This window comes from Chionomys nivalis, chromosome 3 (genome assembly GCF_950005125.1).
Source record: "Chionomys nivalis chromosome 3, mChiNiv1.1, whole genome shotgun sequence".
In the NCBI taxonomy this organism is placed as follows: domain Eukaryota; kingdom Metazoa; phylum Chordata; class Mammalia; order Rodentia; family Cricetidae; genus Chionomys; species Chionomys nivalis.
In genome coordinates this window covers 1,565,048-1,578,944 of record NC_080088.1, presented here as the reverse complement: position 1 = coordinate 1,578,944, position 13,897 = coordinate 1,565,048, and the positions used below count along the sequence as shown (strand labels likewise).

At 46.9% G+C, this 13,897-nt stretch overlaps 1 protein-coding gene across 1 annotated transcript in view; it reads right to left on the bottom strand.

The window, feature by feature from the left end:
- Positions 1-13,897, bottom strand: part of Dscam (DS cell adhesion molecule) — a 544,090-nt gene that overhangs the window by 42,369 nt on the left and 487,824 nt on the right. Inside the window, exons 26-28 of the mRNA XM_057763777.1 lie at positions 10,898-11,086; positions 9,577-9,867; positions 6,559-6,735 (exon numbers count right to left, since the gene is read on the bottom strand). Of these exons, the coding sequence (XP_057619760.1) occupies positions 6,559-6,735; positions 9,577-9,867; positions 10,898-11,086 (657 nt within the window). The remainder of the gene's footprint in view (positions 1-6,558; positions 6,736-9,576; positions 9,868-10,897; positions 11,087-13,897) is intronic.

Here is a 13,897-nt window from a genome sequence, read left to right as displayed (position 1 = left end):
AGCTCCCAGCAACATTGACTACTTGTAGGTTTGGGGGAAAACAGCCGGCTAATCAGGGCTCTAGTAATGGTTAGTCATTTAAAGCTGTCTCTGTCTGTCTTTCTCTTCTCATCTCCTTTGGTCAGCCTGTCCACCCTTCCTTCCTTCCTTCCTTCCTTCCTTCCTTCCTTCCTTCCTTCCTTCCTTCCTTCCTCCCTCCCTCCCTCCCTCCCTCCCTCTCTCTCTCCCTCTCTTTCCTTCTTTTTATAATTACTGGTCCTGACGTTCCGGCTCAAACAGCACTCCTCCTGCTGCACAGCAGAACAGATGTTGGGAGGTTTTCCTTCCACCTGCCATCTGTTCTGTGGGAACATCACCCAGAGCCCTGCTCTTCCTGCCCAAACACAGTCAAAGCAGCCCTGTGTATAGATTTCTACGTTTTCACATGTTCATATTTCAGATCAGAGATAAAGACTGGGTGAAATGGCTCCTGAAGTCCTTAGCTACTTCTACACACCTTTCTTGACTCCTCTACTAATCTGTTGTGTAGGGAATGATAGAAAAAGTCTACCAGGTTAGTCCAGTAATAGAGACTGTGTGTAAGGAAGGGGTTTCTGAAGCTGTTTTTCAGCTCCTGAACAATACAGGGGAGACTGGAAAATAATGACAGAGATGCTCATGATGACTGGGCTGTCACTGCTCATCTCCTTGTGGAGAAGAGTTTCATGTGTGCAGGAGGTAGAGGACTATGAGGGTCTGCCAGTGGGCAAGAGGCCATGATACTGCCTGGCTTCCAAGTGGTCAGTGGTGAAAACACTCAAGAAGTGTGGCAGATATGCTAGGCACAAGTTATATATCAATGTATTGATAAAATTAGGGACCATATGACAGGACAAGGTAATCAAGTTAAAATGGATTAACCAAGGGGTTTTGGTAGCATGCTTACTTCTGACTCCATGAGTCATTGCTAGTCATTAAAATTTTACTGAACTTATTGAGACAGCCTATCTCTTAGTTCCACATGCCAAGTTTTTTGGGAGGACAGGGATTGGAACAGTGATCTGAACTCTCTTCTTTTCTTTGTCATAATGTTGTCTTGGACCTTTTCACTCATGAAAGTTCCATTCTGGCCTCTAGTTTTCAAGTCCACAACATGGACATTGGCAATGCCAATATGCCAATATCCCATCGAGTCTCCCAGGTGTCCAGAGAGGACTCTAGAAGTGCACAGGTCTGTCAGGTCTGGGAGACACACCCCAGGGGTCTCAGGAGCATCACAGTTTGGCCTTGTTCAGTGTCTATGCACCCTTTGAGGATACTGTTCTCACCTTGGTTCTGCTATGTGTGAGGAGCACACTACTAGATTTGCATAATGTCATGGAGTGGTCCAGCCAGCCCCCTTCCTGCAGCCCTGCAAGGCTTTCTTAAAAGTCTGAACAGCTTCATATTTTAAACACCTGTATGTTTGTTATGTTTCTTTGAGAGAAGAGAGGGAGAGAGGGAGGGAGGGAGGGAGGGAGAGAGGGAGGGAGGGAGGGAGGGAGGGAGGGGGAGGGAGAGAGGGAGGGAGGGGGAGGGAGAGAGAGAGAGCCTCAGGTCTGTTTGCTTGTCTGAAGCTCTTGAGGAAAGCGGAGCGTGCTTGGACTAACCTCTATTGTGAAGTACACCTCAAAGCAGAGAGGAAACCATCTATGGACAGAGGATCTCAGTTTGCTGCTCCACTCATCAAAAGTTCCTATTTGAAAGTTCCCTACTATCAGCCCCAGTCTTGGTACGACTGAAAAAAGGATATCATAAAGTAGCTATTTTTTGCAAGGGCTGTAAACCTGCATTTGGATTTTTACAAGATCCCAGCCAGAACTTCTCTTCTAATGACTGGCATGCTCGTGTGGAAGATTTTAAAGTTGAGGAGAGATAAATGTCCCCAAAGACAGTCTTACGTGCTCGTGACCTGAGAAAATCGCAAGAGCAAATAAGGTCAGGCCAGAGCACCCTGGCAAGCCAGGCAAGGTTCCAGGGACAGCCTGACATCCACGGTGCCTGCTCTTGACCGCCTGTTGTGGTGTCCAGCTCACCAGCTGCTCCTGGTTCACCTCCATCTCATCTCAATGCCTGCTTGTTCTCTACCCTCACACAGAAACTCTCATCTTCTTGGTTCTGCTCTGAAAACTGTGGAGAAAGGGAGAGAAGGAGAAGGAAAGGATTGCTCGAGAAAGAGAGGATGAAAGAGGAAAGGGGAGGAAAATGAAAGAATGAAAGATTTCAGATAAAGGATCCTGATTTGTGTGTGTGTCCATGTGTGCATGTGTGTGCATGCTTTTGTGTGTGTGCGCCCACGAGTGTGCATGCATATGTGCGTGTGCATGTGTGTGTGCACATGTGTGTGCACATGTGTGTGTGCGTGTGCACGCACGTGGTGGTAGCTCATGTTATATATGTGTGCATGTGTGTGTGGAGACCAGAAGAAACTCTTGGCCATTACATCTCAAGCAACATCAGTCTGTCCACCTTTATCAGGTGACCTGGAATTTGACCAGAAGACTGTTTGTCTGTTCGCTGGGCCCCAGGAATCTGCCTGTTTCTACCTTCTAATGCTGGGATTGCCAAGTGCATACCACCAAATACCTTAGTAGCATCTGAGGACCAAACTGAGATGCCCATGCTCATGAGGTGGATACCTAACTAAACAACCCTCAGTACCGATACCATGTTTTGTTGGCTTGGCAATGAACCCCCCAAGGTCACCCTTTTTTGCATTTTCCCCTTTCCCTGGGGTAGGGAGTTTGCTTTTTTCCTTTCTTCTCAAGTTTAAGTGCCAGTGTGATCTAAGCCTGCCTGAGCTTAGGAGAGTTCAAGTTCTTTTTGGTTTTAGAAATGGGGAAAGCTTTTGATTGCTTACAGGAGAAACTAGTCAGTAGGATTAAGAAAATGGAAACAGCTCCTCACAGACCCCCTGAAGTCTGCACCTTGAAAACCAAGAGCCCAGATTCTCATTGGAATGGCTGCCTGGCATTGGTCAGTTTGGAAATCTTCATTCATTTTGGAGCATGTTTGACATAGTGACTACTTTCTGTCCTAAGGGGAGATGGTACTTTTCTAGAGAAGTAGTCAAATTGCTGCCAGACAGCCATGCCAACTGATCGCTATGTTTATCTTACTTGAGGTAGAATTCTGGTTTGGAAATGCCATCTGACCCCTGCTAAGTGGCACCAACACAGGATTTGGGGCCCTCAACCCCCCCCAATAGCAGAAATTTTACTAATATCAGAGGGGAGTACTAGACCCAAAATCAAATTTTTATTAGGTTGGAGCTGCTGGGATTCTGGGTCCAGCTAGTGACTCACTCTCTAACCTTGCAGTTCAAAGGATCTAGGAGTTGGGGGAAACCAGGGCATCATTAAAAGGAAGACACAGCTTCTGAAGTCCTGAATAAGGATATAGATTAAAAAAAAAATCTAGTACTTGGAGACAATTTAGAAGGTCGCTGTGCTCTAAATTTAGTAAGTCCTCAGGAAGGGAGAATATAGGTTGGCTGCGCTGCCTGAGTCCCACTTCCTTTCATTTTATTTTTGCATAGAAGAAGATTACCTTGTCCTCCCCTAACTAGGTTGATCCTCTGCACAGCACGATGCGCCATCCACACAAGCATTTCAGTTATGTCTAACTTTGGACAATGCCACTAAAGAAGGGGAACAATCTGAACGTGGCCCCAAATAACCTCAAGTGCATCCACGAGGTGCTCTTATTTCTCCTAAGTCAGATGGGCTTGCCCCAGTTTTGATCCTGTTAAGTGAATGTTCACGCAACATCAATGTGTTCCTAGAAAGGCTGGCCTTATTTTGGACAAAAAAGCGTGGCAGGAGACAGTTTTATCCATGGAACCTATTAACCTATAGGGACTGGTTGGAATGTAGCTCAGGATCTGTTGTACGTGGGCCAGCCTTTAATTGAGCACCATTGCTAAATAGACACTCATGACTTCAAACTCCGTGACTGCATCTGAGCTGGAAGCGATTTATGCAGTTAATGGACATTTCAAGAGGGTAGGGAGCTTGTAGATTTCTCTGGGGACTGGCCTGGCTTTCCATGATTCTCCTCTTCTCCATGGTTTTCTGTGGGCCCATCACTTACTCTGTTCTTTTAAGGCAGCATATCTCAGGATTACATAGAAATGAGTGTGTCCCCTACTTCTACACTCCTAGAGGATCACTGTCTACTGTTAGAGGGTCTTGGGGATCTCTTGATTGCCAGGACCTTGTCAAATTCTTGTGATCAAAAGTAATTGGGGAACAGGAAAATGCTGTTTTTTTTATTTACATGTGACCCATGGTAGATAACCAACAGTGGATTGCTAAATTAAAGCCATCTCAACTTGCCCTTTAAGTCTGGCATTAGGAAGTGGTGGGGTCTAAACCGGGTACCACATTCTTTGCATTATTACCCCTATCCTGCCAGACTCTTTGTTCTAGAAGTTTTTATGGGGCACTTAATGCAAGAGTGTTGGTACTCTGTTGCTGAAACAAGCTACTTCCCTTGAATTCTTTGCTTCTTATCATCTCATGGGAATACAGCCTGCCTCTCTTGCTACCTCCCTGTAGAAACCTCCCTACTGGCTCTTCCTTATCTCCTACATAAAGAAAACAAAACCACTTCAGGGACTGAGAGCCTGTGCTCTCAGAGGTGGTGAACTTATCGCAAAACACAAGAGTCTAGATGTAGAGATGCTAGCAAAAAAATGTTACTCCCAGAATATTCTCTGCAAATCAACAACTAAAGGTCAGGGGACTGGTAAGGAGGAAAATTTGAAACATGGTGGGTCTCCATCAGTCTGACCTGCTGGCAACAAATTTTGTTGGAAATGTTCTTGGCAAGGAAAAAACAGCATTAAGTGCTGACGTTATAAGTCCAGTTATGAAAATAAAACAGTATCCGAGGAAGAGGAAATGGGAAATAAGTGAGGGAAGGGGTTTGGCAGATGCTACAGCCCTGAGAAGCCCTGCATAGCTAGTTCATCCATCTGCTACCACATCCATATGAGTCAGCCCAGGTCATCAATAGGACACTTTCGTGGCTCATATGAAGAGTCTCAGGCAATTCATGGAACTAGTTCAGGCTTTCTAAATGGAACTAGTCTGACATTGCTGTCTACATGAAAAGAGAACTGGCACAGGATAGATACCTCAAAGACAATGTCCCCAAAGCCCAGGCCATGGTGATTTATGCTGAAAGGGTTTCTTAAAATGTCCATTTGATCATTTGATACTTTAGTGACAAATATTCTAAGTGCAATGCAACATGACCCTTTTTCTACTAAGTTTCTCAACACATTGCGTATTATTCTATCTTTGCAATAGATTCTTACCTTTCTACTATCTTCTCATCCCTACCTCCTTCACGCTTTAGGATTTGCCTGAAACCCTGTTGGGGCACGTGCGACCTGCTAGATGCTGAGGAGGGCATATCTCAGTAGTACTTAGAGTCTAGGGGGCATGTTATCTTGATCTATGTGAAGCATCTATCAAAGTGCTTAGGTTATATACAAAATCCAAGTGCAATTGATTCAGGAAGAAAATTTTGATGAGAAAGTTGACTCATCTGAATTTCTGGGCCCTGAGATATTTAATGGAAAGAGTTATAATGTGCAGAAGGGCAAAAAGGGATTTCAAGTTGGCAGAGTGAGAAGAAATTGATAGTAACAGGTGTGAGGGACACATGTCAGGAGATCTCTGAAGAGGGAAATGGACCACACAGCATCATGCCCAGCTAAGCTTATGGGATCACGGTCAAATTAAGCACTTACAGACGAGATCAAGTATGGAACTGAGGTCTGGGGGGCACCATGGATATGCTTGAAGGGTAGTTTCAAGGCTTACCCCTTGAATGTAACTCTGAAGGCTACAGAGATGTGACACCCATCCACACTGTCTTGATAACGGAAACTTAAGTACCCCATGGGTGCCCTAGATCAATGGCTTGGTCCAAGACCTGATAAGCAGGGGATACAGAATGATCCCTTCCCAGAGTTCACACTGCAAAGCAAGGGCTGTTGTCCAGGAACCACCCAGAAATGGAATCTGTTTACCATGGCTCCCTAGCCTGTGTCCTTCTGCTGCGTCTCCCTTGCAGGTGAACTCTAATCCAGGAAAGGGTGTGTTCTCTGCCTCACTACACGCTCCCTGCACCACGAATCCCTATCTCTGCTTCCAGGCAACATCATTTTCATTTCCAGAGCAAATCTCAAAGCTCCTTTTTTCTTTTCTTGCTACAGCCGTAATTGGTGGCTTTACCAGAACCACTGAAAATCAAACAGAGCGGGCTTGAAAAATCCCATGAGAAATTAATTTTCTATGTCTGCCAATATCTAGGATTTAGGGGACTTGTAAAGGGGCTGCTTACACTCCATTTCTGATTGCCTGTGATTGAATGCTTTTGTCTCCCCTACCCCAGGACTCTAAAGTCTCGCAGAGGCCACATCAGGCACCGAGCTGAACGTAGCTGGCAGAGCAGGTGCCTACAGGACACATCTTTGCCCTGGGGCGTGGCCTCTGGCTGGCCTCTCTCTAGGGAGCCTGAACCTACCTCTCAGCCGCTTCAGCCTCTGTTCCCGCCGTCTCCGCCTCACCACTAGCAGCAACACGAAGAGCAGCAGCACGCCGATCAGGATGCAGGAGATGGTCACTAGGATCTTGAGCCCTTCGTTGGTGGTCAGCCCTTCTTCGCTCTGGACAACTGACTTAATGAGTGGAGGGATTGTACCTGAAAGCAGGGCCACGATGTTAGATGGCTATTAATGGCGACGGCATGGTGGAGTTTTTAGGGATGACGGGTTACAGAGAAAACCGCGCGGTGTGATCCGGGGGTGTCCGTGTGATGAGAAATGAGGGGAACGTTCCCGCAAGTCTCTGTGGATTGGACTAGCTCACTCATCTTGGTCTAGACTCCTAACTCACTTTCTGTGCTAGCTCATCTGGAAAGGACTGCGATTTACACAGCACTCTAGGACGCCACTGCCGGACAGTACGACACCTGGACTCCTGCTCACCAAAGCCACATTAATTCACCTGAAATCCAGTGCCCACTTGGCCGCACCCATAGTGCTTTTGCTAAAGGCTGTTTGAACAATAGATTTATCAACTACATGGAAGATCTCGTGAGAGGAGGATGTAAGGAACACTAGCCTAAAGAAGGATATACCTTTAACCTTTTGATTTGATTTCAATCCTAGTTTCATGGCTGCTTTTAAGATTCCCAGTTTAGGGTAGAAGAACAAAGGGCAACTTTTCATAGTGGATCCTTCTGGGTCGCTGAAAAGGGCATTGCTAGCAGGACATTGCTATACTGCTTGACAAAAATTCACATTATTTAGAACTGAAAGAAAAAATAGAGATCAAGTGAACTCTGGGCTGTCTTAAGATGCTTTCTGCCCCAAGGCTGAACATGGGTGTAGAGATCTAAACAGACATCTGCTTTTTTATGGTGCACACTTCTTGCCATTCTCTATTATATAAGGCATTCCACTCTCACTGCCTTTTCCATGTAAACCAGAAAGCCAGGGCTTTAGGAAAAATAATGCAGAAATAATGCCATTTCCCCAAGAGCAAAGATGATCTTATCTTGCATTTAGTAATTGGAGCAGTGAAAACACAACCATTGGCTCTCTCTGATCTCTGCTGGAGCCCAGCAGAGTTCTTCCAATTTCACAGCATCTCTGGCAGCAGACTTAAGCCTACAAATAACCAGATACCAAGAGAGACACAGAAGAGGCACCTGTGGGCTGGTCTGGGCACAGGGCACCACAAGGACATGCAGAAAGTTTTGGCGAAGGAAACAGAGGAGACTCAGATAAAAAGGTGGAGGAGTTGGGGATCTGACCTTTGTTTTTCCTAAAATGAAAACAGTACCTTCAGGCACAAGTAACAAAAGATACTAAAGGTACACAGCCATGGTGTCATTTCAGCGGTCTCTACTGTCTTCTTCAAGACAATGTAAGAATATGGACTCTCATTTCTTTGCCCTATGAATTTATTTCAGAAAATATAATGCAGCTCACATGCACTTTTCTGAAGTGATCTTGAGTAAAGTAAGAACATCACAGCTGTCTCAGAAGCTGAACATTTAAAGTATGAAGACTGTGACAGAACTTCTGGTGACATCATCAGATGTGAGCAAACCCTTCACGTGTGCATTTCAGCAAGCTCTCTGGCCTCTGCCCGTACGGGAGCATAGCCATGGCTAGAGTGTAGGTGTCCAAAGTGACAAGATTACTAACTACTCAACTGGGTATGTGCTTACAGGGCGCTTGGGTGAAGTCTTCAATGCTAAGCTCTTGATAAACGCCATTGATCTTGGCCCCTTGTTTTGTGAGAACAGAGAATGAAGCCCCACTGGGAGAAGAACCTTAGACGTGAATGTTGCTCTGCCTATGCATGACCCTTGAGATGAGACTTCTCTAAATAAAGATATATAGAGAACAGAGGGACAAGGTAAGAGGGACCTGGGACTTTGAAGGGGAGGATAGCTGTGCAAAGCCAGAGTCTGGGGCCACAGCAGACCACCTGGTAGGGCTTCAACACCAGAAGTCCTTCCTGCAGCAGCAAGAGGGGTTTGGTTCTATCTGAGAAGCACCATAGAAGCAATGACTGTAGGCAGGAGGCAGACACAAGCCGGATTAGCACCGTGTGCCAGAGAGGAAAGGACAACTCAGGACCTACCGGGACCACAGGCCATTCTGAGGAGTGGAAAGGATAGAAGACTCAGAGGGGAGCTGGTCCACAGCTCCAAACAGCCTGCTGAATAACCGCTGGTGAACGTACCGTTGCTATTCCACAGCGAGGGTCACTGGAAGACTACAGAATCATCATGGACATGATGCAAGCAAGGCCTCCCAGGAGCCCTTCTAACTAACCCTTAGAGCAGCGGTATCAGCTTCGATGAGCTGGGTGCTATCCAGTGTTCAGTAAGAGACCCCTAATACTAGAAAAAGGGCCAGAATTTAAATCATTTGGTTTTGGGCAACAGAAGGTCAAGAGACTCACTAGTTTTCAGGATGTGCGTACACATGTATATATGTACACACATGTGTATGTATGTACACAGGCCCACTGTGACCCACTCACCACCCTAGTCCTCTCAGTGCCCCTGCTTCTGCTCAGACTAACCTAACTTCCTTTGCCATGGAAAACTGTTGTACACATGCATTTTAAGGGTGTAATGAGAGCAAACAGAAAAGTTGTGTGGATTGGGATGGGTGGAGGAGGGGTGGGAGACAACAAAAGCAGTGTTAGCTCACAGTCATTTGCAAAGCCAACAGAACCATGAGGCAGAATCCTTCAGCCCTGAGAGAAGCCGCTCCTTCACTAAGACTCCCAAGGGAGTTCCCGTGAGTCCTCAGTCCCTTGTTAATAGACACACAGTGATGGCCATCTGTGTGCAATAGACTAGGAAGCCCACAGAGAGGGGCTCGGAGGCCTGAACCCTAACGGGCTCTGGGGGCACTGCTCACTCTGTGACAACAACAGTGTCTCACAGGAGAGTGAGCAGCACATGTGTGCACATCCCTGAGCCACAGACAAGAAGGTCATGAAGCCTGGCGCTTACTGCCGTCGTAGTTCAGCGTGGCGAAGTTGGCTTGCTTCTCAGCACAGCCGGCGCTGTTGCACACCCGCATCTGCAGCTGGTACCATGTGGCCTCTTGCAGGTCGTACAGGATGTAGGACTTGGAGAGAGAGGTCCTCTGAGCCGTGGTCCAGACTGTGGTCCCGAAGGGTCTGTACTCCAGAGTGAAGGAGGTGATGGGGCAGCCCCCGTCATTCCAGCCAATTAGATTCAGCCTCACCCGGGTAGTGTTGATGCTGGCAAAGAGCTCTTGCTCCTTGGAGAACTGGGGTTCTGTGGGGGGGACACAGGCAGTGTCACCTTTGGGTAAATGGGTGACGGCATCGCGTTCAGGTGCTCGCCCTCGGCTACTGTCTCTGAGAAGCCTAGCTCTGGCCAAGGCCAGATCATTAGTCATTCAGAGCAAGAGCAAAACCTTGGGAACCAACAAGTTTTCCCAACCACAAGGACCTGAGCCTGAATGGATACAAGCTATTTTTACACAGTGTAGAGTTCTCTGAAGAACAGTTCTATTTTTCTTATGTGTAATCCTCCAGTGGGTTCACATGCTGCGGTGTGTGGAGCTGAATAATTTCCCTTCTCATCAGATACTGAGTGGAGATTTGGGAGAAGGCAGAGTGGGATTTGGGAGGGATCAACAGCTCTCCTCTACAACCCAAAGGCTTTGTTCCGAGGCCTCTGACAGAGCAGGTCTAATTCTGCACAGACCAACTCCTCATCCCTGAATCCTTGTCCTATAATTCAAGTCTCAGGAGCTAAATCCAAATATTGCGCCTCTCCGGCCATCTGGGTTTACTCCCCTGGTAGGAGAGGAACTCATTAGATCTTTCTTCTCCTTGCTACACAGAGAGGGATTCATGTCCCCCCTTCTTTTCTACCATTTCCGGCTACACCCTTGATCTCTGGGTGCTACTTCCTTGGGCTTCATCTCTTTGACTTTCTACTTTATTTCAGATAAAATCCCAATTCACTTTGAAGGGTTAACCTATTAGCCTAGTCATTTCCGGGCTGAAAAGCTGTGAGGAGAGGGGCCTCATTTCATGACTGCCCACCCTGAGCACTCTTGCTGAGACCTTTCATGGGGCATTCGTCTTTGAGTAGCACGTGAAAGAATGAGCTGGGTCACCAGAAGGTTCTGTGGTCCCTCTCATCACTCTGCCAGTCTTATCTCAGGAATAAGGAAATCCAAACACCTAGAACAACTCATAAGTATTCGCTGAGTCTTTCATGTCCCCCCCCCCCACTTCATGCCAGGAGAGAAGAAATAGAGGAATGGCAGGCAGGCAGCAGGAAGGCATCTCACCTTTTCCCAGAGTTTTGGCTTCAATGATTTCGCTTATGCGGCCTGGTCCCACTCCATTTTGGGCAGTAAGAGTGAACTTATACCACGTCCCACACTTGAGGTTTTCCAGGCGGTAGGAACGCTCACTGGGGCTGATGGGAAAGCTACCCCACTGCTCGCTGTTGTCCTCGGAATACTGAAGGATGTAGCCTATCGGAATTGAGAAAAGTCCTAATTAGCAGTCTCTACAAAGGAAACTGGACGAGTTCTCTAATTCTGGGTGTTTTCAGAGAAGAATAATTCTAACACTTCCCAATCCCAGGAAATTTCCCCTATGTTGGGAAAAGTGCTGGGGGTGAACTGATTAGTGAGCCACTTTGGCCACACAGTCATTATCGCTATGGTAACATTACTGCACTATTTCTTCCCATGCCCATTTAGCACCATGTTAGACAGTACAGGGTGAGTACTAAGCTATCGAATATCTGCCTCTCAGAGCATATGTGCAAGTCTTTGGGTATAAGCTGAAGGGGCTATGTTGACAACGGGGACGGGTGACAGTGGGAGCCTTCACTATTACCTCCTTCCTACATATTACTGGGGGAACAGTTGCAACCACAGGGGAAATTGGCTCCAAGCTCCGTAGCTACCCAAACATTTCTATAGCAACCTGGCTTCTTCTCAGAGTGAATGGTCCATTTGACAACTCATTTATCATCTCCCCTAGAACTACTCTCTTCATGGTGTCTACTCCACTGACCAGTGTCCTCATCAGACATTGCTCTAAGCACATTGCTTATGTCACCTTGTACAACGCCACAAACTGTGCTCTGACCTCACAGTGCTGGTGAAAACAGAGGTGTGAGGACTCCTTGCCCTGGCGTTCTGGAAACTCTTTCTCGTATTCCTTGTCACTGACATGTTCAGTCATGTTTCTGGGGTCAGATGGGTCCTCTCTGCTCTGTCCCTTGGCGCCTAGACTGACATAATCTGACTTGTGCACAGTGTCAGGGCCCCAGGGAACTAATATCTTCTACCTCTCTTTGGGAGGGAGTTCCTCCTTTAACACAAACAGAACACTTCCCATCCACCACACTGAGAGGCTCCATGCCCAAACCAGTGCCATTCAGATTCCCCAAGTCCCTCCCTGGGGTATTATGCAGCAGTGCTTCTGCATGCTGTTGTTATCAGTATCTTCCATAATCTTTCACCTGCCTGTTCTCTCTGGCTCCCTAAAGCCACAGAACCCCCACTTCCTGGACTCTTTGCCCACTTTTGTGTTCCTGTCCTGAGTTCCCCCAAGATCACCCAATCACGGCAGAAGATCTTTTCTCAGATCGCAGCCTCCACTCCAGATCGCCCATATCCTGGGGACTGTGTTTAGCGCTCACCTCCTACCACAGAGGACACTTCTATATCTAAGCAATCTGGCTCCCTGATTTGTTCCCTGATGCAGCTGGATTCTGTAACATCGACATCCGTCAGTATAGGTGCCCAATGTATCATGACCTCCGATGCCAGTGGCTTTGGGGACCACAATTTTCCAGGTATGTTCTGAATTTCCTGGGATGTTTGACTTGGAAATTCTTCGTCAACCAAATTACCTTCATTTCCAAGACCTTTTACACTGGCAGATACCCAGGTCTCTCTCAAATTAGAATGTTAACAAATTCAGACGATTTGGAATCTAGATCCTGGATTCCTTGAGCCCTATTATTTTCTCCATGAGTTTTCCCTCTCCCTTCTGAGAGGCCATCTGAAGCATTTGAGCCCAGTTGCCCTGACCAGCATCCGCACTGCGCTCTCACAGATGTTGGTGCCCCGTGACCCTCTTCCCTCTCCAGCTGTCCAGCATCACTTTGGATTGCTGTAGCAATTTGACCACCACAATCGGTGCTACATGGTATCTGCAGCTGGGTCCTGGTGGCTTCTTGGCAGCAGTGATCTTTTTTTCTCTGCTAATGAGTCCCTGTGCCTTGCACATGGCAGCCGCTTCAAAGCTGTCCCACGCTCCTCAAACCCACAGGCACAGCCTCACCCCTAATCATCAGCTATTTTTATAGAGTAACCTCACTTTTTTCTTCCCTACAAAAATAAAAGAGACTCCCTTCAGCCAGCACCCAACAACTGGCTCTAGAAGACAGCCAAGTCCTGAATGTGGGCACTTGTGATTTCTGGGGAGTGTGAGGATTCTCCTCAAGGCTGCAGTGCTGAGAATCAAGCTAACGGAGACTGGATGCCATGCTCCCAGGAGCCAGAAGCTGGCTGAGTTCCTCATGGCTCCACCCTGCAATGCATGAGTCTTCCCATCTGTCTCCCTATCCTTGAGCCTAAGTCCCATCCTCTTTTATGACCTCTGATACAAATCGACACTCATTCTCTCCCGCCTCTGCCTCTGGACAAAGGACTCTGCTTCAGCCTCCCTCAGACCTTGCTAAAGTGCTCTGAATCCAAAGTCTCCCCACAAACAGGTTGTTTTCAACCTGAACACTCTGTGCCTTTAATTATGTACGGGCACAGTAACTGGAAGTGATGATGCAGGGTTGACAAAATGTGCTGGGAAATAAACTAACACCTAACAGTTATTTGATGAGTATGCGGTATATTTATTACAACTTTAATGACTTACTTTCATGTTTCTGGACAGCTGGAAAGGAGAAAGGACCACGGGTTGCTAAGATTGGAAACTAGCAAGACCAGTATAGCTTCTAGTGAAGAAAACTAGGTAGCCTTCTGTTATGGGGTTTCAGTCCCTTTAGCCAATGGCTTTTAGGGATTATGAATGCTAGGGTGTAGTTTTGTCTATGGAAATGACACTTTAGAGCTTAGGTCTTGCCCTCTCTTGTTCCCGTGCTCACTTGGGTTGTTGGAATGGAGCAGGCAGCTTGCTCTTCACCCCTGGACAGAATGACTGGACAAAGACAGCTAGATCAGTGGTGGCGGCATCTAAACTGTTCTGTATCAGCGAGCATTTTTTTTTTTTTATACTTAAATTGAGAACCTGTAACAGATTCTTGTAGT